Below are 23,489 nucleotides of genomic sequence, written 5' to 3'. Positions count from 1 at the left end.
AGAACAGCACAGCAGGCACCGCTGTCCTCAAACATGGGTTTGTTTGGAAAAGGAGGACAGCAGCAAGTGAGGTGAGAAACAGAATTTATATTCTTTGGCATAGCCAAACGCTGAGAAGCAAAAGAAGTCAGTGTTTATTAGTCCTAATATAGGCCTTTAAAATAAACATAAAATTACAGGTTAATATGAAATAGAGCAATGAATGAAATGCTATTGCTGAGCCAGTGGCATCACCTTTAATTAGCAAACTTTTCTCTTTTGTTAGCTGTGAAACAGCTGTGTCTTTCACTGCCATTTTACTAGTAACACAAATGCTTTCACTGTAATTTTTATAGACCAATTTCCACATTATGCAGCCTTAGGGTATGTGCTTGAGAATATTTTTTTCAGATATTAATATTTCTACTGTAGGTTTGCATGAAGATTCATTTTGATAAGAAATTACTACAAATTGAGGCAAAAATAAAGCAGTATGAAAGCTGTGGCCAGATCATTATTAATTAAATCAGGATGAGGACATGAATAGAAGAGGGTGTGCAGGAAATAAATATGATCCGTAGAGCCTTGAAAAATAACTTGCAAAACTTCCTCAGTGTAGAGCAAAACTGCCCACTGGAAGACTAAAATATGCTTATGTAGCCGGACAATGGGGTAATAATATTGAAGTTACTAAATTCAAAAGCCCAAGGAAATCTATTGTAGTTTTAAGACACTGAGTCCTCTTTGGAGGATCAGCTGCTCTGAAGCCATAGTAGTGGCCTCAGCACTTGCTTGACCCACAGAGCTATGGAGTGGTGAGGACTACTGCCGCTGCCCAACCTCCTCTCCAGGCCACCACTACCCATACTAGAGGAGACAGCAACTGTTTTGAGAGGGGAAGCAGCCATTCCCCTTCCTACCCCAGCACTACAGGACTGACAAGGAATGTTTCTAGCCCTCCAGCACCCTTCTGCACGGAATCACAGAATCATCAAGGTTGGAACAGACCTTCAAAATCATCTAGTCCAACCATCAGCATAACACCAACCTAATCACCCATAAATCAAAACCCCAAGTGCCATACCCAGACACTTTTTGAACACTTCCAGAGACAGTGACTTCATCACATCCCTGGACAACTTACTCCAATGCCTAACCACTGTTTTAGTGCGAATTTTTTTCTAGTATCTAATCTGAACCTCCCCAGGCACAACTTAAGGCCATTTCCTCTCATCCTTTCACTTGAGACAGGACAGAAGAGACTGGCCCCCACCTGGCTACAAGCTCCTTTCAGGTAGTTTTAGAGAGCAATAAGGTCACCCCTGACCTTCCTCTTCCCCAGGCTTAACAACCCCAGCTCCCTCAGCTGCTCCACGTAAGACTTGTGCTCCAGACCCACCAGCTCCATTTCCCTTCTCTGAACACCCTCCAACACCTCAATGTCTTCCTTTTTGTAAGGGGCCCAGAACTGAACAGAGCACTCGAAGTGTGCTGTCACCAGTGTAGAGTGCAGGGGAAACACCACTTCTCTAGTCCTGCTGGACATGCTTTTCTTGATACAGGCCAAGATGCCACTGGCTTTCTTGGCCACCTGGGCACATAGGTGGCTCACAGCCAAATGTAAACCAGCACCCTCAAATCTCTTTCTCCTAAGCAGTTCTCGAGCCACTTTTCCCCAAGCCTATATCGATGCATGGGGTTGTTGCAATGCAAGTGCAGGGCCCAGCACTCTGCTTTATTGAACCTCATGCTGTTGGCCTCAGCCCATGGATCCAGCCTGTCAAGATCTCTCTGCAGAGCCTTCCTACCCTCCAGCAGAACAACACTCCCATCTAATTTGGTGTCACCTGCAAACTTACTGGGGATGCACTAAATCCTCTTGCCCAAACCATTGATAAAAATATTAAGCAAGACCAACCCCAATACTGAGCCCTGGGGAATACCACTAGTGACTAGCCATCAACTGGATTTAGTTCCATCCTCTACCACACTCTGGGCCCAGCCATCCAGCCAGTGTTCAAACCAGTGAAAAGTGCACCTGTTCAAGCCAAGAAAAGCCTTAGTTTCTCCAGGAGACTGTGGAAGATGGTGTAAAAGCCTTTACTGAAGTCTAGATATTCAACAACCACAGCTTTTCCCTCATCTTCTAAGCAGTCACCTTGCCATAGAAGATTAGGTTGCTCATGCAGGATCTGCCTTTTATAAACCCCACTGGCTGGGCCTGATCCCCTGGTTGTCCTGCACATGCTGTGTGATGGCACTCATGATGATCCGCTCCATGACTTTCCCCAGTACCAAGGTCAGGCCAATAGGCCTTTAGTTTCCCAGATCATCCTTCCAACCCTTCTTGTGGATGCGTGTTATATTTGCTTATTGCCTTCTGGGACTTCTTCAGTTAACCAGGACTGCTGGTAAATGATTGAAAGTGACTTGGGAAGGTCTTTTGCCAGCTCTCTCCCTACTCTTGGGTGCACCCTATCTAGGCCCACAGACTTGTGGGTGTCTAATTTGCACAGAATGTTACTAACCATTTCCTTCTGGATTATGAGGGTTTCACTCTGCTTCCATCCCTAACTTCCAGCTCTGGGAGTTGTACCTCACTTTTGACCCTCACGTCCTCCCTGCAGATCCCACCAAGCCCCAGGCAGGTCCCCTCCATCCACTCACCATGCAGCTGCTCAGTTTTGCCATCACTGTCATGAAGGTTCACACCAGATCTGAGCCAACATTTCCCGGTCATAGTAACATTGTTAGGTAGTTCTGCTCCATACAGAGCCTTCTTGCTAAGTACCTCTTGGTAAAGAGAACAGCACAGAGCTCAGGGCAGTGATTACAGGCTCATTCAAAACAGCCGTCAACTTCAAATGGTTGGCTGACAACTCAGAGCTTTAAGACTTGATAGCAGAAAGGAGTATTTTAAGGATTAGCTCACACAGCCAAAGAGCTGGTTACATCATAAAAATATAATCCTTTTAAATCGCAGCTCAGTGGAGACAGTTACATGCCAATTGACCTAACAATTTGAAGCTCATGGGAAGGCAGGCATGTGTATATAATTTGCATTATGCCTTATCTGATACCTTTGAAAACAAGAAAAGTTTTAGTCATTCAAATGTTTAAGAAAGTGAAGGTAAGATTAGTTTCTACTTGGTGCTGGTATCAGACTACACTGAGGAAACTAAGGACTATGTGAAAACAGAATAAGCTAGATGAGGTAGGACAGTGGTGGTACCTCAGCATTTTAGCTGAGGAATACTCTGGCACCTTATGAAATCTGATGCAGTCATGGTCAAAAGTGGAACCACTGCATAATGGAATGAACCTCAAAAGGAAAAGCAGTTAAGCCTCCATCACCTTCCTTTTCTTTTAAGATGCCTTGAAGTGAGACACTTCATATGATGGCTGTTTGGCTGTGGGTGTTGCATCATCGTGGTTTGAGTGCTTCTGACTATTTCCCTTTAACTTTGGAAAAAATATATACTGCCAACAACCAAAAGTAAACTGTACTTATCCACACATAATTCACCCATACCTTAAATCATGAGTTTTGCTCCACAAAACATAAACTGTTCAGGGTCAGTGCAGGATTATCCCATCAGAAACACAGTAAATGAAGCCAATACAATAGGAAGAAAATTGAGCAGTTAGGATATTTTTGTTTCCCTTAAGTAACACAAGAATTAAATAAACAAATGAGTTAAACTGCTCTCATGCATGATTTGCAGGAGAAAACATTAACTGCTTGAATGCCAAGGTTAAACTAAGCTTAAGAACACCCATATGTCAACACAAGAGCTGAGTCAGTAGTATGCTATGAAATTAGAAAACAACCTGCAGTTCATATTTAAGGAAGAGTATTAAGTGATTTTTTTGTTTTGTTATTAAGTACAGTGATTGCCTATACAAGTTCCCTGCATCAAGACATTTCAACTAAATAATAGTTTTAAAGTTCTAAGTTTGACTTAAACTGTAGACCATCAAAGTACCACCACAGTGATTAGCAGAGCTTAGGCCCTGAAGGGAAAGCATTGGGTTTCAGATTTGGGTTGTGGGGAGGAGCAGGCACAGAGAATTCAACATCTGTCTCAGAGAGGCTGTGCAAAAATAATTTGGATCCTTCTTGTGGCACCGAATAAACTCTAGACAATAAAAATTGAAACCTTTCAAATGCTTCTTAACCCAGTGTTATTGAAACCCTGAAATACTCACCTTTTTATGAGAAATGGTCTAGAATCAAAATTGTAATGACAAGCATCTGAAGTGAGGGATTGCCATGAAGGACAAAAATAGGAGTGAAATGCTGATCTTACATCACCAGAAGAACCCTACAGTAACTTGACTGCAATGGACACATTCTACTGGATTACAGCTAGGTAAACTGAGATCAGCATCTCAGGAAAACAAGATATTCAGTAGCAAAGAGTTATGCTATTTAGAGAAAATAGAAAAGAGAGACTTTCAAGACTTTAAGTAGATTGATTTACTACATCTGCACACTGACCAAATCACTAGATGGTATTACTGCTAGAGGCACTGTCGTTTCCAAACTATACTTTCCCCTCTCAAATTATCCTTTTGTATGAAAGGAAGTATCACAACTGCAGGAACTTCAAAAAACCCCATATTGTGTTAAAGAAAAGGAGAAACTTAAACAAACCAAAATAAAATGTAAACAAAATCAGTGGTCTGACTTAAATCAACAAAATCATAGCAACCCAGTAAAACCTGAAAATCCAGCTTGACATTGTGTCCCTCACTGAAACTTGTATGCCATTTACTCATTTGTTTGGTTTTGTTGGTTTTGTCCTGCACAAAAGGTAAGGATACTTTTAATTAAAAAATATTATATGCACAAAATTACATTTCCCAGAATACTTTAAAAATTTTTCCACTAACTTTTCAAATTTCAGGTCTGGGTAATGAAAATCATATTACAGGCAAAACAGATAAATTCCCAGGTTAGGTAAGAATACAAAAATCTTAAACCATATAAAGGACTATCCAAAGTTTATCCAGCCCTCACACACAGCAGAGCCTAAAACACAGACTTCTTGATTTCAATGCATACTTTTCAAATAAGAAAAAGATTTGCCCTGGAGACAAATTATCTGAGTAGTCTGGCACTGTCTCAGTATGCTATCATGTCTTGCTCTCCTATGTACCAAAGTCCTTTTCTTCCAGGTTGCTTAGAGCAGAGGCAAGACTAGTTATGAACAGGAAGCTTATTCATTGTATCCAAGGTAGGGTGCATGTACCCCAGGGGAGACACATGACAGTCAACTGGAGTGCAGGAAGAAAATATTTTTTTGTGCTATTAATAGATGATATTTAAAAAAATAAATTGTGATTATTTCAGCTTTATTTCATCCTTTTTCTATTTCTATATTTGGATACGTTTTACAGTATACTTAATTTATTGTTACAATAGTACATCTACACAACTCATGAATAAATATACACCTATTGCAGATATGTGCTTAAAAATGTTTTACTGATTATTAAAAAGTAGAGTATACATATAATGCTTGAAAATACCTTCACCCATAGACTCAGCCTGAAAAATTACACTGTCAGGAACTGATAATTCTTAAGCTTGGCTGAATTTGACTCATGATTTTGGGAACAGGAGCACCTGCACCTCATTTCATCATACTATACATTTCGTTTAACTAGCCTTCATGCTATACCCTTTTAAATGCTCTTGATCAGCTGATGTAGAAAACCGAATTCCTATTTAACACACCAGAAATCCAAAGTATGGAAAAACTATTCAAGACTTTACAGAATATGTCAGTTCACCACAAGCTTCCATTTTACTGTATAACACAGAGGAGAACAAAAGGTCAAAATACAAATGTTTGAAAACTCTGACTGTGAGAAAAGTAAAAAACCCTTTTGTTTCCCCAGTATGTGACATTCTCTAGACTCCTTTTCTCGGTTTCTGAGAAGGATCATAACCGCAAGTAACCTCAGAAAAATGCTCTGGCTTTAAAAAAAGGACTAGAAATCTAACGCGAAGAATTATTATTATTATTATTATTATTATATAACTTCCAGCACAAACTAAGAGATACAGGTGGCTTGGATCGTCCTTACAAATACTAGACTAGCCTTCAGTTTCAGATGCTTTATATAAGGTTACCTTAGGATGTAAAGACTATTCTTAGCTAGGTTTAAATCAGTGGGAATTTTGCTGTAGACTCTAAGGGACACCTTCCACAATTTTGCCTTAATGAGGTATCAGTGCTTGCCAAAAACTGCATCTTGATTTATTTTCAAATTATTGCTAAAAATATTTGACTTAGCATATAATGGGTTCAAATTTTCAGGTGGTATAAATCAGTGCAGTTGCAGAACTATGCCAATTTAATCCACTTGAGGATCTACCAGTGAGGTTTATCCCATTTAAGATCATTCATAGCAGTAAAGTAATTAATTTTAAAATCTTCCTGGTTTTACACGGTAGGCAGTCACAGTGGTTTCACCCAGGGCTATTGCATTTTTGTGGCTATAATCAGCAAATCAAGCAAACCCATCCTTACAAAAATGTATTATTCCTTAAAAATAAGTATCCAATTAACATACTTTTTCTTTATTCCGTCCTGGCACGACTCAGAAATTAAATGCTACATTTAAATTTAGACAACACAGATGCAAACATGCCTTTGCAAGGCTGCTTACAATAGAGAAACTTTGAACAGTGATTCATTGCTATTAAAAAGTTGATTCATATTAGCTATTTGCACAACTTTGTGTTACTTGTTAACAACTAGAAACACCTGTACAAGATCATCTTTCAACTCCTTTTTTTCAAAAAAACTGTCTAAAGTAAATTCAGTTCATTTTACTTGTTATAGAGTTTGCAGGATAAGAGGGAAATTTGCCACTTGAAGACCTGTGCATTTAGCTTTACAGAGAGAGAAAGAAGAAAAAAAAACATCTTAACACAACTGCAACAGGGAAGTAGCCTCTTCCCCGTTACTTCTACAGGCATGTACTTATTCCATGCTGCTGCAGAGTAAAAGAAGGTGATTCTTCTAGCAAACCTGTAAGTATTTAAGAAATTTTGGTGTTTGCCTCATTTTAAAATAACACAAGGCATTTGGAAGTCAAAGATTAAGCAACCTGAGAGAGAGCAAATCCATGTCATACATATCAATTATGGTAATTATATGCTTGCATTGCTGTAGTGGATTTTTGGACTAAAGCACACATAATGCAAATAACATAATGGAAAAAAAGGAAAATCAAAATGCCATGGCCTAACTTAATGAAAATTAATTTATCGGGTAGGAGCTTGCAGCATCGAAAATTGTTGTGAAGTAGTTCACTGGAAAAGTAACTTGATTTTGGATAAATCTTTATTATTGTACTTTGTAAAAGTACTAGCAGTTTAGATAAAAACTAGATACATGAAATCTTAAAAACCTTCACCTGCCCATTCTCCCTCTAAGATTCCATCTAGCAAATGCTTTGCAAAATATTTAGTAAAAGGTAAGATTGACCAGGAAGTGATATTTTCAACAGCAAAACTAGTTCAACTTCTGCTCTGCTACAGTATCTTTTGAGTCAAGTTCTTCTCACTCAGAAAAAAACGCCACATAAAATCAAGTAATCATCCAAGTCTGTAACTATGGAAGTGCTGTGTGAAATAAATTTTTGAAGATGGCTAACTTTCCACTGGTTTCCGTGGAGTTGTAAAATAGCACAGAATAATTTGGGTTGGAAGGGACCCTTGAAGGTCATCTTGTCCAGCCCCCCAACAATGAGCAGGGCATCTTCAGATCGTTTGATTAGCTTGTATGTAGAACACAACATAGAGTTATAGCTAGTATTTTTTTTATTACACCTTGTAATTAAATTTATTTCATGACAGAGAATATTAATGTGTGTTCATTCAATATGCACTTCAACACTGATAGGCACATTAGTTGAGAATTATTGTCTAAATGTTTCTTTGGGTGGCTAAACTAGAATATTTCTTGTGACATGAAAGGTCTGCACATATTATTTACTTCTTTCTGGTTTTTTACGATGGCTGACAGCGACTTGTAATTCTCTCATAATGAGCAAAATCACTAAACCTGCTACACCTCAAGTTATTCAGGCATACTAAAAAGCCATTTCAAAAATTAAGGAAGTCTACTGAATTCTGTGTAGCTCAACTATCCATAGATAAGATCTCTCACATGATTATAGAAAGTGTGAAAAAAATGAAAACTTTAATAAACGCCAACATTTTTTTACTGCAACAGGGAATAATGAAAAAAAAGTATCACTCTGAGGTAAATTGACAAAGATATTCTTGGAGGAAAGTAAGATGGATAGATGTTTTAGACTGATTTGAAGATGGAGGCAAATGTCCCATGGATTTTGCTAGAAGAAGGATTATGAAGTATAGGTTAAGTTATCCTGGATATATTTGCCAATTTCCCTGATATGACAGAAGCAAAGAATAATTCCAGTAAGTAAATGTGACTGCCATTAAACTACTGAATAAAATGAGCCTTTCTTTCTCTGACAATATCCCAAGTCCCAAATTAACATACACTGTTCCAAAGTCAAAGACTTCAGTTAGTGGCAAATCAATGTAGTGATTTCTAAAAGATACATTGTTTTGATATAGTGTAAGGAATTGCTTTCTAATTTACTGCAGTGAATAAATAAAGCATTGAAATGCATAAACTTAAATTTATCAGTTTCACTGACCTTGAAGTTGGCGTCCTTTGTACAAATCCTTTGTTTTTGTTGGGTGAGCTCTGGCACCATTATCACATTTAGGTTGTTCATACCTAAAGAACACACAGGGAGAGAATAAAACCAGTCAAGGTTAATTTGATTAAGACTTAATTTATTTCTGATTTTGTAGTCAAAAAAAAACCTCTTAGCTTCTTGTAGTCACAGAATAAGCCTGTATTTTCATTCAGAGGGCAATGCAACCTCATCTGCCTATTTTTCACTTGCCCCAAAGAAACCCATCTTTATGCTCCAGGAGTTGATACCAAACTAAAAAAGTATTCTCTCTTCTAAAGCCCTTTCTACTGGGAGGAAAACTAAAGAATTGCTATAAATTAGTACAAAATAGAAATTATTTTGAAAACTATACCAAAAAACCCCCACAGAATAAAGAAAAAAAATAAGGCTGTCCCCCACCTACAAAACCAAAAAGTCATAAACAATATCGCAAACAGTGTTCACGTTGGGAAACGCCAGAGAAGCAATTTCAAAATCACAGCAAGGCAGGTACTGTAGTTAGGTACTACTGCAGCTCTAAATTCATGTGTTACTGTATCTTCTCCAAAAAAAAAAAAATAGTTTAAGTAAGAAGGGTTAACCACAAATGTTTTGAACAAGAGTTAAGAACTGATAGGATTTACAGAAGGAAGGTAATTGGGCTGGAGCTGCTTGAAGTGAATTGTGAAAAAGATTGAATCTCCACCTGCTGCTGGAATATTCTGGCTCTTCTGTGCTTACTGAGTTTACTTAAAGTCACTTTGTTAGTCCAACTGGTAACAAGAAACTGTGCTATTTGTACTTCCAACAAACACTGACTTACGCAACACCACCAGCAATATCCTTAATGCAAGACCAGGAGGCATGGGAGCATCTGCTGCTGAATTTCACCTCTTCTTCCATGTCCCACTATCAATGCATGGTGGTTTTTCACTCACCTCGACAGAATCTCTTTCTGAGAGATTTTTACTTTATTATCCTAACATAGGTTGAAGTTGCAGAACTTAGCATGTAGCATTTCAGAGAAAGTTTAAATTCTCAGTTAGACGAACATGAATTGTGTCTACTTACATGTGTGTGCATGTACTTGTTCACTGATTCTTTTATCTAGATTCTTTCATAGTTTATATAACTGAAGTTCTCCTACTCTAACTTCACCAAAATCACATTTACTGAGTGGCATAATAAAATGTCATATTAAAATATACTAATCCAAATTCTTTTGGAACAAAATATTTCTAGAAACATTGAATGGGGGCAATGTTCTGGATTCAGGCCAGACTGCTTCTAAAAGCAATGCCTAAATATTTTGATCTTAATTATCAGGCAGCATAGAAAACCACAATATTATTTTTCCTTTGAGGGCTTAATTTATTTACACATCATCTGATGAAACTGACTACTGGCCCACCAAATTTTGGCTGCTGCAAGAAGGCACAGTGTTGTTTTCATGGACGTGGGAGAGCTAGAGACTGTTTTTTACCCTAAAGAATGGCAGAAATAGAAGGTGCTTTGATAACATGGGTTGGATTCAGACACCTGATGGATGACCACTTCAATCAGCCAAGAAAACAGTGAAAGGGAAGTCTCTGAGCAATACTCACTAATGCAGTATCTGGCAAAGAGCCTGGCCCCTGATTAATCTGATACCTGACTCTGCATTCCCCTCCTTCTTTTTCGTTACTGTGGCTGCTCTGTGCCTTCATTTTATATTTTGGCCTCTAGTCTTCTACCCTTCTGGCTGATATTTTTGTTAAATACACACGTAGTTCATCATACACAAACTAAATCTATAAAAGCCCAGTAGGTGTTAAAATGCTGCAATGTGAAAAGTCTATGTTTAAGTCTTTAAAGCAACTGAAGAAAGAAAACAGGTCATTTAAAATTTACCATACAGGAACAGCCATGCTTAAAACTGATAAGAAAAACAGACTTGCCTCAGCTTTCATGGAGAAAGAGTGAGAACGGGATAGTATGTCAGAATGGAGCACTGTCAGGTTAAAAATAGCGTAGTTAAAAGACATCCCAAGTTACTCTTTTGAATTTAAAAAGGGAAAGAATCCCTAGCAGTAAATGTATATCTAGAATTACCAAGGGCTTATGAAAACTGCTTTATACCTCTGATCAGTCTGCTGGGAAGTGATGAGATTTACTGAGGTGTACAAAGCAGTAGAAGACGGAGGCGTCCACAGGAAGGGTTCTACAGTGTGGGCAGCTTCATGAAACAGATTATTTATGGATTTTCTTAAGTTTAGAGAATCTTGTGCAAGTATGGGGTACTCTGCACAAGATCCTAGTTGCTAAAAAGTCACAAAAGTCACACAACCCCACGGCTCCCACTGAGCAAAAAGGGTGAGGTTCATGCTGTGACTTCCAAGAGGCATTGGGAGCCAGCTGGTGAGGACCACACTGATAGACTTTTGTGGGAATGGTTTTTTTTACCCTTTAAATGCACTGCCTCCTTTTAATCCAGATTTTTTCCACAACTTCATCTATTTCTTCTAAGTCTTACTGTCTTAAATATCCTAGAGAGATTCTTCATTGACGTAACTTTATTTTAACTCTAGAGTAAGATTATTTTTTTCTGAAATACCTTCACTGACAAATGGTTTGTCTTTTTTTCAGATGACAGTGTATTAGAAGGTAAATGAATATTAATAATTTCCCTTCATTTTGAGGATCTTATTTAATGTGACTACCATTTATTGAGGTGTTCAAAACCTTATAATATGACAAATGTCATCCTCATTAATACATTCAAAACAAAGAACACGCAGAATATTGAGCTGTTCTGGCAATAGCTTCCCAGATCTGTCTATCCTTTCACTGTGGTCCCCCAGTGATTCAATTCTTATTTGCAAAGTATGCTATGCATCCATCTTGCTACCAGGAGTACTAATGTTATCTGTTCCTACAGCAGAGTTCAAACATCTTTTAATTTGTATTTTGCAGTGGAAAACTGAAAGATAGTACACAAAATTTTTCAAAAGCTCCTGGTTGTTTAAAGTAGGAAAGACTCACATATTCATTCTTTCCATTCTACAAGAATTACAAAAAGAGAACTGTATATTCCTCATAATATTCTGATCCCCCTTTAATTCCCTCTGCCTGAGAAAAAAAACATTTAATTTTATCAATACAGAAAAAAAAATTAAAATCAAGAAATAATTAATGGGATTCCAGCCCACCTAAATATTTCTCAGAAATGACGTCTAGACATTCCTCTTAAACTCCAGGCAGTAATCCCACCTGCTTGTTTACCAAGACTGTAGATTCCTAAATACACCAGTCATTCTTTATTTAGTATGAAATTCCTAAAACTGAGTACTCTCCTTACCCATCTGTGCTCAGAAATGTCCTCTTTGGGGATATTACTAAATTTTATTTCCGCAGAGCTTCACTGAGGACTGACCTTAAGTCTAACAAAGCTGAAAAATTAGAAATAGTCAAGAACACAGCAGCTGATCTTTTTAATATCAGTCATCAGGCAGAGCACTTCTGCGTCAAAACCATATGCATGGAAAGATTGAATCCAATTTTCCAGTCTTCCAACCTTAGAGACATGCAGCACAGTGAAAGGTCTTCCTGCCGCCTCTTCTCCCACAGCTGAGTGACTGTGTAGTTGCCAAAAACAAGAGCCCAGCAGACCAAACAGGAAAAAAAAGAGACAGAGACTGATTCTAGGTCCATAGGTGATTCATCAAGGGCTTGGGAAGACCTAGAATTCCCGTCTGTATGACAGTAGGAGCCAAAATGGCACATACTGCACTATACATATGAATAGGAAAGCAAGCTGGTTTATTTTTAAGGATCATCACCTCCAGTTTCATAAACGGTTCATCCTGACATGCAGGATGCGGCAGGAAGCCTGAACAGATGAACAAAGATCACCTAACAAAATTCACACTTAAAAAGGAAGCATAGAAAGGGTCAGCTGATACAGGAGGAATAGACACTGTTCAAGTGTGCAGGGATGGGGTTAGGAATCTGCTAAGGAGCATGAAGGCAACAAGAAGAACTTCTAACGTGCATATCAGCAGCAAAAAAAAGACAAGGGAAGTGTGAGCCTGCTGCTGGGTGGGACAAGAGACCTTGTGGCAAAGGACAGAGAGAAGGCAGAAGTACTTGATGGCACCTTCTCCTTGGTCTTTACTTGTAAAAACAGTCTTCAGGAATCCCAGGTCCTTGACATCAGTAGTAAAGTCTAGAGCAAGGAAGACTTACCCTGGGTGGTGAAGGATCAAGTCAGGGATTGTTTGAACACATTGGATATACACAACTCCATGGAACCTGATGGGACACACCCACAAGTCCTGAGGGAGCTGGCTGATTTGTGGGCCACTCTTAATTATATCTGAAACGTTGTACTGACTGGGGAAGGTTCCTGGGGACTGGAAGAAAGCCAATGCCACTTCTGTGTTCAAGCAGGGCAAGGAGGAGTCAAATAAGCCAGAAAGACTTACCTCAGTTTCTGAGAAGGTGATGAAGTAAATCCTCCTAGAAGCTATTTCAAAACATATGAAGAAGAAGGTGATTGACAGTAGTCAGGATAGAATTATGAAGAGGAAATCATGGCCAATGCTGCAGCTTTCTATGATTCTGTAACTTGCTCAGTGGATACGGTGAGACAGGCAGATACTACTTATCTTAATTTTAACTAGGCTTTTGACACTGTCTCTAATCACATTCTCATAGACAAGCTGATGAAGTATGTACTAGATAAATGAACAGAGAGATGTGCTGAAAATTGGCTGAACAGCCAGCATCAAATATTTGGGATCAGCAGCAAAATTTCAGCTGGAAGCCAGTCACCACTGGAAAGCCCCAAAGCTCGTAGAGACAATATTGTTTAACCTCTTCCTTAGTGACCAGGAAGATGGGACATTGAACAACTTTATTAAGCTTGCAGATGATACAAAATTGGGAGGAAGTGTCTGATACACAAGACAGCTGTGCTGCCATTCAGAAGAGCTTCAACAGGCTGCAGAAATGCAGGAATCTCATGAAGTTCAAAAAAAAGAAAATGCAAAATTCTTGCACCTGGCAAAGATTAACTCCCTGCACCAGTACAGGATGGGGCCAACCAGCTGGAAAGCAACTTTGAAGCAAGAACATGGGATTTCTGATGGATGCTGAGTATGAGGCAGCAAAGAAGGCCAGCAGCCTCCAGGGTTGCATTAGAAAAAGCACTCCCATCAGGTCAAGGGAAGAGGTCCTTTCCCTCTGATTCTCAATGGGACAATGAGACATATCTGCAATGTTGTGTCCAGCTCTGAGCTCCCCAAACAAGAGAGACATGGACATACTGGAGTGAGTGGAGCAAAGGGCCATGAATATAATTGATTGAAGCATTTGATATAGTAAGGAAAGGGTGCTGACAACATTCACCTGGAGAAGAGAAGGCTCAGGGAGAATCTTAATGTTGTCTCTAAGTATCCAAAGAGAGGAAAATAATGAAAGGGGTACAGAAAATTTCATGCAAATGTACAAAAATCCCTTATTTTTAACTATGATGGTGATCAAACAGGCTGCTTAGAGAGGCTATGTATTCCTGATCCTTAGAAATACTCAGAATGAACTGGACATAGGCCCTAGCAATCCACTCTAGACGATCTTGCTTTGAGTAGAGGGGTTGGACCAGAGAATCTCCAGAGGTCGCTACCAATCTCAGGTATTCTGTGACTATAATAAAATGATATCAGCAAGAACTAAAAAGAAAAAACAACCAAAAACCCCAAAAAACCCCACCACAAACCCCTCTCCCCAAAAAAAAACCCAAACCAAAAACACACAGGAAAAAACACAAATTCAAACAAAAACAAAAAATCAAAAAAGACCCCACCAAAAACCAAAACCCAACAAAAACAAAACCACAGCAGAAGCCCCATTGCTTGATGAGCACAAGAAGATGATTTGGACTCAAATTAGGGAACAGGAAATAAAATTATTTAAGTTATTCATTCAAAGAAAGATTATTACTAAAAAGAAGAAACAGTGAACAAACCTAAGGGTGGGGAACAGAGAAAGAGCATAGAAGGGAGTATCAGGAATCTCTAAAAGTCATCTTTACATCCTCACACAATATGTATACTGATCCTATAGTTTCAGGATCAAATTTAGACTATTCTGTTTTGACCATTTATGGACCTCAACTTGCCAGAATCAGTAGATCAACAGCAACTTTAAGTCATAAAATCATGGAATCACTAAGGCTGGAAAAGACCTCTAAGATCATCAAGTCCACTTCAGATGGTACTGTAATTGGCATAGTCTAGGCCATGGTATAAACAGCTAGCAATAAATCAGCACTTGAAGAATACATGAAAAAAGCCTCTCCAAGAATATACTATTTTACAGCAAGTGGCTTATAATGTGTGTTTCTTTCACAAACCCTATGCAAATCATTAAAAAATGATTTTGCTTAAGTAAGAGTTATGATTGCATCAAGATACCCATGCTGCCTGCCAGCTCTATATGAGCTTCTACAGCATTCCTACAAGTGCCAAACCTCAATAACCAACCTAAATAGCATCCTTTGGAACCTGATATCTGCTTTGCCTACATCTGCACTGTGTGGCTCACAACACTTTACCATGTATCCGGCTCAGCTGAGATGACTGAACTCCAACCTTCTATTAATAACACACTAAAATGATATTTCCTCTCAATGAGTTCCCGAGGAGTTGTTCCATCAAAGCCTGTCATATGAAATAGTTGAGGAGGTTGCTGGAAAAATAACTAAGCATTTCTGAGGTTGGACGTGGTTTCTGTCATAGGCCATCTTACTTGGTTATTTTATATTCAGGGTAAGGACTGTGAAATTTCCTCTGGGATTATTCATTATATGCTCCAACCCTTGGATTCCCAGCACAAAATAGGAGTAAAGAAGAGGAATAGGACAGCAAACTGCCTGTGTCCTTGCAGAAAGAGTCCATGGCCATCTGGCCCTAATTCTTGATGTCTCTCAAAACATTTCACTTTACAGTGGAAAAAAACTATATGACATAATTCCACCAGCAACAGAAACCTACATGATAGTCCATGGACACTAGGGCATGTTCTCACTACAGCTTTTGAGAACTGAACGTGTACTCCCTTACCTTGTTGATGTACCAGGGATGGGACGTCCCGTATCCACCAGAACACACCAGCAGTAGCCTGTGGAAGGATGGCACTGCACTGGTTTGTAGAGGCCGCCCTGAGCACACTCTGGAATGAACACATTGTCTTTCTGGGGCTGTTTTGCTTCCTCCAGGGCTGACTGAAGTTCTTGATCACATGACGATGCTTTCGGATGGAAAAGAAAAAAGCATTGAAGAAGATAGATGGGAAGAGCCTACTAGATTTATCAAACAGATTTTATATCTTTCTTTGATTGCATATAAGTATTTTCTTTGAGAAGGCTTGCTACAGCCCAAATACCAACTACATTGGTTTAGGCTATATACTGTTAGAAAGTTTAATTTCCTTTTATGAAGCCGCTTCATTTTATAGTCCTAATAACACCTTGAATTCCCCCTTTCCTCTACTTGATACAATCTATGGGTAAGTAAATACTTTGTGACCTTAAAAAAATCTTCATCCACTCCACAGTCCCTAAAGTACTGATTCTTTTCAGAGAGAACAGTAAAAATCCATCTGCTTAGGATTCCTTAAATGAATTATTCATCTAGATATTCATTTGGATGTTTATATTCTGCTCATTTTTTCCAGTTTTGAAGCAATCTCTTAACACAGTGATAATTCTCCCACATCCTTTTGTGGTGATTCTAGCATTGGCAATGCATCATTTGCTCTGGAGAGCAAAGACCCATGCAAAAAAGTAATACATTTTTATGTAATGTAATCAGTATGTCCAAAAACTTTCTGAGTGTGTGAAAAACTTACATATATACATTCTCAGCCTTTACATGAAACTATGAGGGAAGGTGGAAAGAGCAGAAACCACAGGGCCTGAGAAGGCCTATCAGTTTACACCAATCAGTAAAATAACACCTCTGGTGAGGATTTTTGGTCACTACTAAACTGGTACATGTGGCACTTCAGAGACAGTAAATGAGAGAGACTCTTTACTCAAGCCCTTATTTTTCCAGGGACTTTAAAATCACTCTCCTGTTATGTGAAATTTAGATTGTTAAATAATACAGTTTCTGTATAATTTCCAAACTATCCGGTAGGAAAAAAAAATATTAAACATTTGAAAAACAAGAATATTAAGCACTCTACAGACATTCAAATTACTGACAGGAAAATTTCAAGCTAGTAGAATTTCAATCAATAAGAGATTCTCTTCAGTTAAAGAACAGTCATTTTAATGTTACAATTAAAAAAAATTGTGGGTAATATATGCTCTTTTTTCAAATCAGTTAAAGAATTTACTTTTTGACTTTTAATCAGTCAGTCCACAAAGAACAAGTTGAATCCTGACTGAATTTTCTAGTGCATTTTAACAAATTTCAGCTTTAGGGTAATCTTGTTTTCTTTTATCCACAGAGTTCAGAAAATGCTTTGCAAATTATAGGCACAAACTGACAGAAATTCACTAATCATGACCAGAATACTACTGCTCCTTGACAGACTTTTGCAAATGTAAATGTTGAAAATCAGTAAGACTTCTGTGGAGGAGAAAAGGTGGTAGGAAACGAAATACTTTCACACTTTAAATGGCACACAATTCCACTTACACAATGGCCTGATTTACAAAACTGAGTGGTTTTTCCAATCCACGTAAAAGGTTTAAAAAAAGAGGATATCACTCGCTAGCTTGATTACACAAGGCACAGATGGAGGTCTTTAGCTGACTTTTTTCCTCTTTTGTTTCATATAGTATTTGAACAGGGTATCTAGGTAAGTCAATGATTTTGCATGTTTTTGTCTTGGTCTACCCACTGACATAAACAGAGATTGAATACCTCTCAAATTGCCAGTGTTTAGATAATAAAGTGTACCTAGAGAATCAGTGTAGTAGCGACAGAAACACTCTTTAAAAAAGGGAAATATTAATTATTTGCATGTTGAAACCGTCACAGAAATAACTATAGTTTGACAAAGTAGAAATCTGTCACCAACATCCACCTACAGTTGCCAAAATAAATCTTCCTGTCAGTGAATATGGATTATAATGATTATCAAGAAACAAGGTGTGACAACCCTAGAAACACATCACTTACCTTAGTTGTTCACTTTTTATGTTTTGTATATAATCAAACAAAAAAGAGCAAATGGGGTGAAGCAGATGAGAGGGAGGAAATCATTACTCCTGTTTAAACTCCATTAGATTAATATCTCTTTTGTACTGATAAACCTTGGGACCACGCCATTAGCTACTGCAACCTTCTCGTGGTTTACATCCTTGTAACTAGCAACATAACATGGGGCAGGTATTCTTATCTCTCTGAAACCTAGAGGAGCAATACATTTTTATGCTCCCAACTTCGTTTAGAAAATACACTGGGGTATAAAGACCACATAGTCAGGTCATCCAGATAGACAAAAAGTGTCTGAACCGAGAGGGTGTGATGGAAAATTCCCAGCACAGAAGCAGATATGGACTGTTTCAGCTGCGGGCATAAGGCACACTCCCTAATTTCTGTGAACCTCTAATTTCTACTGATTGAAACAACCCATGACGGACTGCATTGCTGACTCATGGGCCAGTGCAATCACCTGTTTTGAGGTGGTTTAGGAGACAGTGTTAGACTTAGATAACTGGCCTTTACTGGTTGACTTGCTGAAGCAAGACTTTCTACAAGCTGTTTCTCAACCTACAAATTTGTATTTTTTGCACTAGGTCATGTTTCTTCTGGTCCTTTTTCTCCCTTAGGTCTGGTTTTAAACATTAGAGGTACAGAAAAGCAGAATTATGGGGAAGATGTCACAGGAGGGCTGAAAATGTGGCTTATAGCTTTAGGATGGACAGTCAGAAGACTGCTTGAACTTAACATCACAAGTGAGACTGGAAACAGAGCAAACAGTAATCAAAGGAAGGTTTAAAGAGAAAGGACTTTCCCCTTCTTGAAACTTTTAATTTCTTATCTTTCCCTTGCAGATGGGAAATTTTAACAAGCAGAGGAACTTATCATTGGGCTTGAATTAGTTGACAGATAAAATCCAGATTATTTCTAATAAATTAGGAAAAAAAAAAGAATGTGATACACACTCCGTCTGTCAGTTATCTATGAGCCAAATGACTGTCTTATTATAAATCTGCTGAACAGAGTTCATTAATTTTATGCAACAAAAGTGCAGAATAGCTTATCATTTTTCTCCCTTAAACAATGGATAATGAGCTTCAGGTCAGCTATCAGGCAATCTGCTCAAGAGAGTAATTTCTGAAGTCTAATGGTTTTTGTACACTTTGGACAAAACCATTTGTGTCACCATTACTACTTCCCTGTTTGTTTTCCCCACTCGAACATTGTTCCTACCTAAAGTGCTTATCTATAATCCTGCCTGCCAGAACCAGAACATTAATCCTCTGTGTGATTTCCTCTCTGAGGGAGCCATTCATCCCCTTTCAAACTTTTCTTTCAATTATTTACAACGGGAGTAGTGGAAAGATGCAACTGTAGCCCTGTGATGCAAAGAGCTCTTATCACAAGAGTTACCATACCGCTGAAAATAATTGCCTTTGTAATGTCAGAAGAGTCATGGTCAACAAACGTTCATTTCCCAGGAGAACCAGTGATAAATGTCATTAGCTTAGAAAATCTCTGACAGTTTGTCCAAACAATCTGACAACAACTATGAACTGGAACTGTAACAGATGGATGCCAGAAGTTCATAAAGTTCATATGGAAAAGGATCTATGCCACAATAAAAGTAGGATAAAATACCTTATTCATTAAAATGCATCAAACTTTCTATGGAATGTGTTACTACAATAACATTCTTTCTGGGAACAGAAAAGCACTGATACTCCAGTTTCTTCTTTTCAAGGAATGTGCTTACACTGTTGTTATTTCACTTAATTCCTTCAGTTTTGTCTTGGCAGAAAAAAAGAGATACTTTCCAAGCATCTTAGTAAAAAAAATAGTTAAACATGGCTAAAAAAATCCTTTCTGCATAGTGTACCATGCTAGCCAGCACTATAGCTTAGCAGTGATAATTTATTTCAGGTTAATAAACCTTTCTGCATTTTTTACCCAAACTACATTTTATTTTATATCACTTATAAGCATTGGTGATTCAACACAGACATTTCAATCATATAAGGAAATATACCTTTTTGTCCAGTTTTACACCAAGAACCATTGTACCATCCGCCCAATGACTGAATGACAAAGTAAAATTCTTACTCACCACTAAGAGTGAGTTAAAAAAATGCTTTAGATGTAATGTATGTTACACTTCCTATGTCAAGGTGTTATTCCATTTCTTCCCTTTTCATTTTAAAGATTAGTTGCTAAACACATTTTTCATGTTCTGGTTTAAGATGCTATTACAATCCATTACAAACATCCAGCTGAAATGCTGCATCTTCTGTCAATAAGAAACACACTTCTGCTAATGACTTAGAGGGTAAGTTTCATGATTTGTATAAAATCTTTGGTCAATTTTTTTTGCCAGTCATCCCTAAGAAAACAGTCTGGATTTCAATGAATCAAGTTAATTTACAAGAAAAATTTTAGAGAAAATTTAAGTTAATTAAGAAAATTTAAATTAATTAAGTTAATTTTTAAGAAAAATACCTCAGTAGTAATAGGATGTTACACTGTAAATCATTATTTATTAAAGACTCCATTTATTCATCTGTGATGGGCTACCTAAATTTTTAAATAATGTTTACTAGGGAATGTCCTAGAGGAGAATAGCAGTGACTTTTCTGGGAAAGTCATCCTGAATAATCTATTTAACTGTGCATTTTTCTGGTGCACATCTAAAACTCTGAGTGCTGTATTATGTATGTTATGATAATCATCTTGTTAGTCTTGTAACGGGCCCCTTATTTCAGAAATTCAAGCAGTTTTTCTGCTGTGTCTTATCACAACTTCTCCCAACGTGTGGAATTTCATGATTACAAATAATTTGAGTTGTGGTTTTTTTGCATAAATGTAAGTAACTGTATTTATATGTAAATTTCAATGTGTTCCGTAGAAACAAGTTGTCAAATCTGCAGAAAATTACAAAGGCATCTGTATGTTACGTTAACATTTCCTGCCACTATACAAACATTTCCTTCCAATTTCCTTAACCCCACAATGTGTATATAACAAACAGATCCCACTCCAAGAAATTCTGTTTTCAGTTGGTTCCTGCTCCCTCCTTTTCTCATTACCATGATGGGCCATGAAAGGACAATTTAGACAGCCTGGTTTTCAGGGTAAATGGATCTTTTATTAGGGCTTGAAGCTCAGTGTTCTCTCTAGAAAGCAGGTAACAAGAAACCTGTGAACAAAACTACTTCAAAAAGTGAGAAGCATGTTCTAGAGGACTGCAGTGTAACATTACAGGTAGTTAATATTGCAGTTCTACCCTTTTTATGGGAGGATATACAGACAGAATATAATCATGTCTAAACTTTAGTATAGTTCAATTGTATGACAATTTCTGTTAATTGGAGTGTTATTCAAATCATCTGTCTGTCCTAGTTAATTAAGCCTAATTTAAGCATACTTCAAATACTGATTTACAGAAGATTTGAGCTAGTTTATTTCAATACATCATCATTAGGGTGGATAAATAGTCATCCTATTTCTACCCATGCAGCCCTCCAAGAAATTTCGCATCTCATGAGAATAAGAATTTGATCCATTTGCTTAGGATGAACCCTCTTTGAACCAGTGAAGTTAATACACCCCAAGGAAACTGATCACAATACGTTTTTACATTTTTAACTAGTTTTTCATAGTCTTCAAGTCTCATTGAATGGAATTCCACTTACATTACACCAAATTGTATTTCCACATATGACTAAAATGTTCACTTTAGAAAGTCAAGTGGGAAGTGGGATAATTTCTATTCAAGCTATGCATTTCCTGCAGAGGAGTTTAAGCTGACTGAACAGCAAAATGGTCCACTGGAGCAGTGGCCCCGTTATTCCAACCCCAGCAAACACACCCCTTCAAGGTAAACTAATGAGTTCTTTATCTGTCGCTGACCGATTTCATCACCGAGAACCCATTAAGTCTGTTCCTGCTATAAGCACAGCTAATACAAATTACAAAAATTCCCTAAATTATGTCATTCTAGTAAAGGAAAGATATAACTCCATGGCTTTCTATTTTTTCAGGGTTTCCAGCTTTTGTCTGGACATTCTCTAGCATAACGGATTCCTTCTCTGAAGAGGTACATGAAGTGGTATAATGCACTTTGATTGCCAGCTTCCTACCCTTTGTGTACACTAAGTTGTTTTCTTGTCCCTCATGGCCAGAGCATGGGCATCTCTCACCAGCCTTTTTTAAGAAGACCTGTTCTTACAAGAATTTGTCTGCCTGCCACCTCTTGACACTTTCAAGTAACCTCGAGTCTAACTGGAATCAAGTGCAGCTGAATGCTACAACAAAAATGCAAGAATTAATCTGCTCATGCCACTAGTTTCTTATAAAGGCTGTTCATTAACCTGGATCAAACAAAGAGTATTGTGTGGGCCAGGCTTCCCCAAATAAAAGTCCATGGAAAAATACCAATCAAATTCAATGGACAATACATCAGGTTTCAGCTGAACATATTCATATGCACGTATGTTTCCAGTTAAGCCTAATATTTGTTCATGGACCAAGTACTGATTGTAAGGAATAGGTAACATTAATAAACATGCAACCTTAGATCCAACATCTAGATGGCAACCAACACCTAGGACTAAATTACAGCATTAATACTCATCTGCCGCCACGTGTTTTGATTTACGTTAGGTTCAGATACACATCAGCATGAGGGTTCTCAAAGCCTGGAGGAAGCTGGCAACTTTCCTATCCATACCTTTTCTCATTTGTGAAAAAACTTGTGGGAACCAAATATTGCAGGCCCCTTGTGTGCATTTTCAGAGAGCTCTCAATGTACAGCTGATCACTATTTTGCACTTTTGGAGCTTGGGCCGATGATTGTGGCTCAAAAAGCAAAAACCTCATGGCTTTAACACAGCTATAATGATTAATTTATGTATTTTATTCCACTGAACAAAGAAGGATAAATCACAGACAGATGCTCTCATTTATCTATGTGGTTTCATATGCAAAGACACTCTAATACAAAAGGAAAACCATCTGAAAATGCACTGAGCCCACTGAAAAAAAGATTCAAAATACAGAGACCACCAGCCCCCATTTAGCTTTACCTGAGAAGAACATAATCACAATCAACATAATCTACTGGTATACAATAAGATTTTCTCAACTTTTACCCTGTGTTTAAGCAGCCAAGTAGCCCTATATCAAACCATGATTTCTGTAATACATAAATTCTGGTTCTACCAACTGGCAAAAATTTGGGGGGACATAAGACAGAGGTCTGAAATATAATGGGATGACTTGCTCTCTAATCAAAACCCAAATCCACGTCTGCTGGAATTTTTTAAAAAGTTCCTGGTTTAGGGAAGATTTTGCACATATCTCTGCAATTCTTTATTTTCTTAAGATTTGAAATCCTGTAACCACAGTTACTGAGAAAGACTGTAACCACAGTCACTGTAAAAGAAAAAGAACTGTTTTGCCTCAAAAAGCCTGCTATTTTAGCATTCTATTTGGTTGTTCCTTTGCTTGCTTGTTTGTTTATTTTAGCCCAACTTCTTGGTAAAAGAGATGAGAAATATTATGCAAGTATTCAAATTTCTCTTCTCA

General features: G+C 37.9%; 1 protein-coding gene across 1 annotated transcript in view; it reads right to left on the bottom strand.

Annotated features, from left to right (window-relative positions):
- Window positions 1-23,489, bottom strand: part of SMOC2 (SPARC related modular calcium binding 2) — a 139,949-nt gene that overhangs the window by 26,689 nt on the left and 89,771 nt on the right. Inside the window, exons 8-9 of the mRNA XM_082277054.1 lie at window positions 15,813-15,999; window positions 8,689-8,771 (exon numbers count right to left, since the gene is read on the bottom strand). Of these exons, the coding sequence (XP_082133180.1) occupies window positions 8,689-8,771; window positions 15,813-15,999 (270 nt within the window). The remainder of the gene's footprint in view (window positions 1-8,688; window positions 8,772-15,812; window positions 16,000-23,489) is intronic.

The sequence above is a fragment of the Coloeus monedula genome (genome assembly GCF_965178545.1).
Source record: "Coloeus monedula genome assembly, chromosome: 2".
Taxonomy (NCBI): Eukaryota; Metazoa; Chordata; class Aves; order Passeriformes; family Corvidae; genus Coloeus; species Coloeus monedula.
This window is presented reverse-complemented; position numbering and strand designations above follow the sequence as displayed.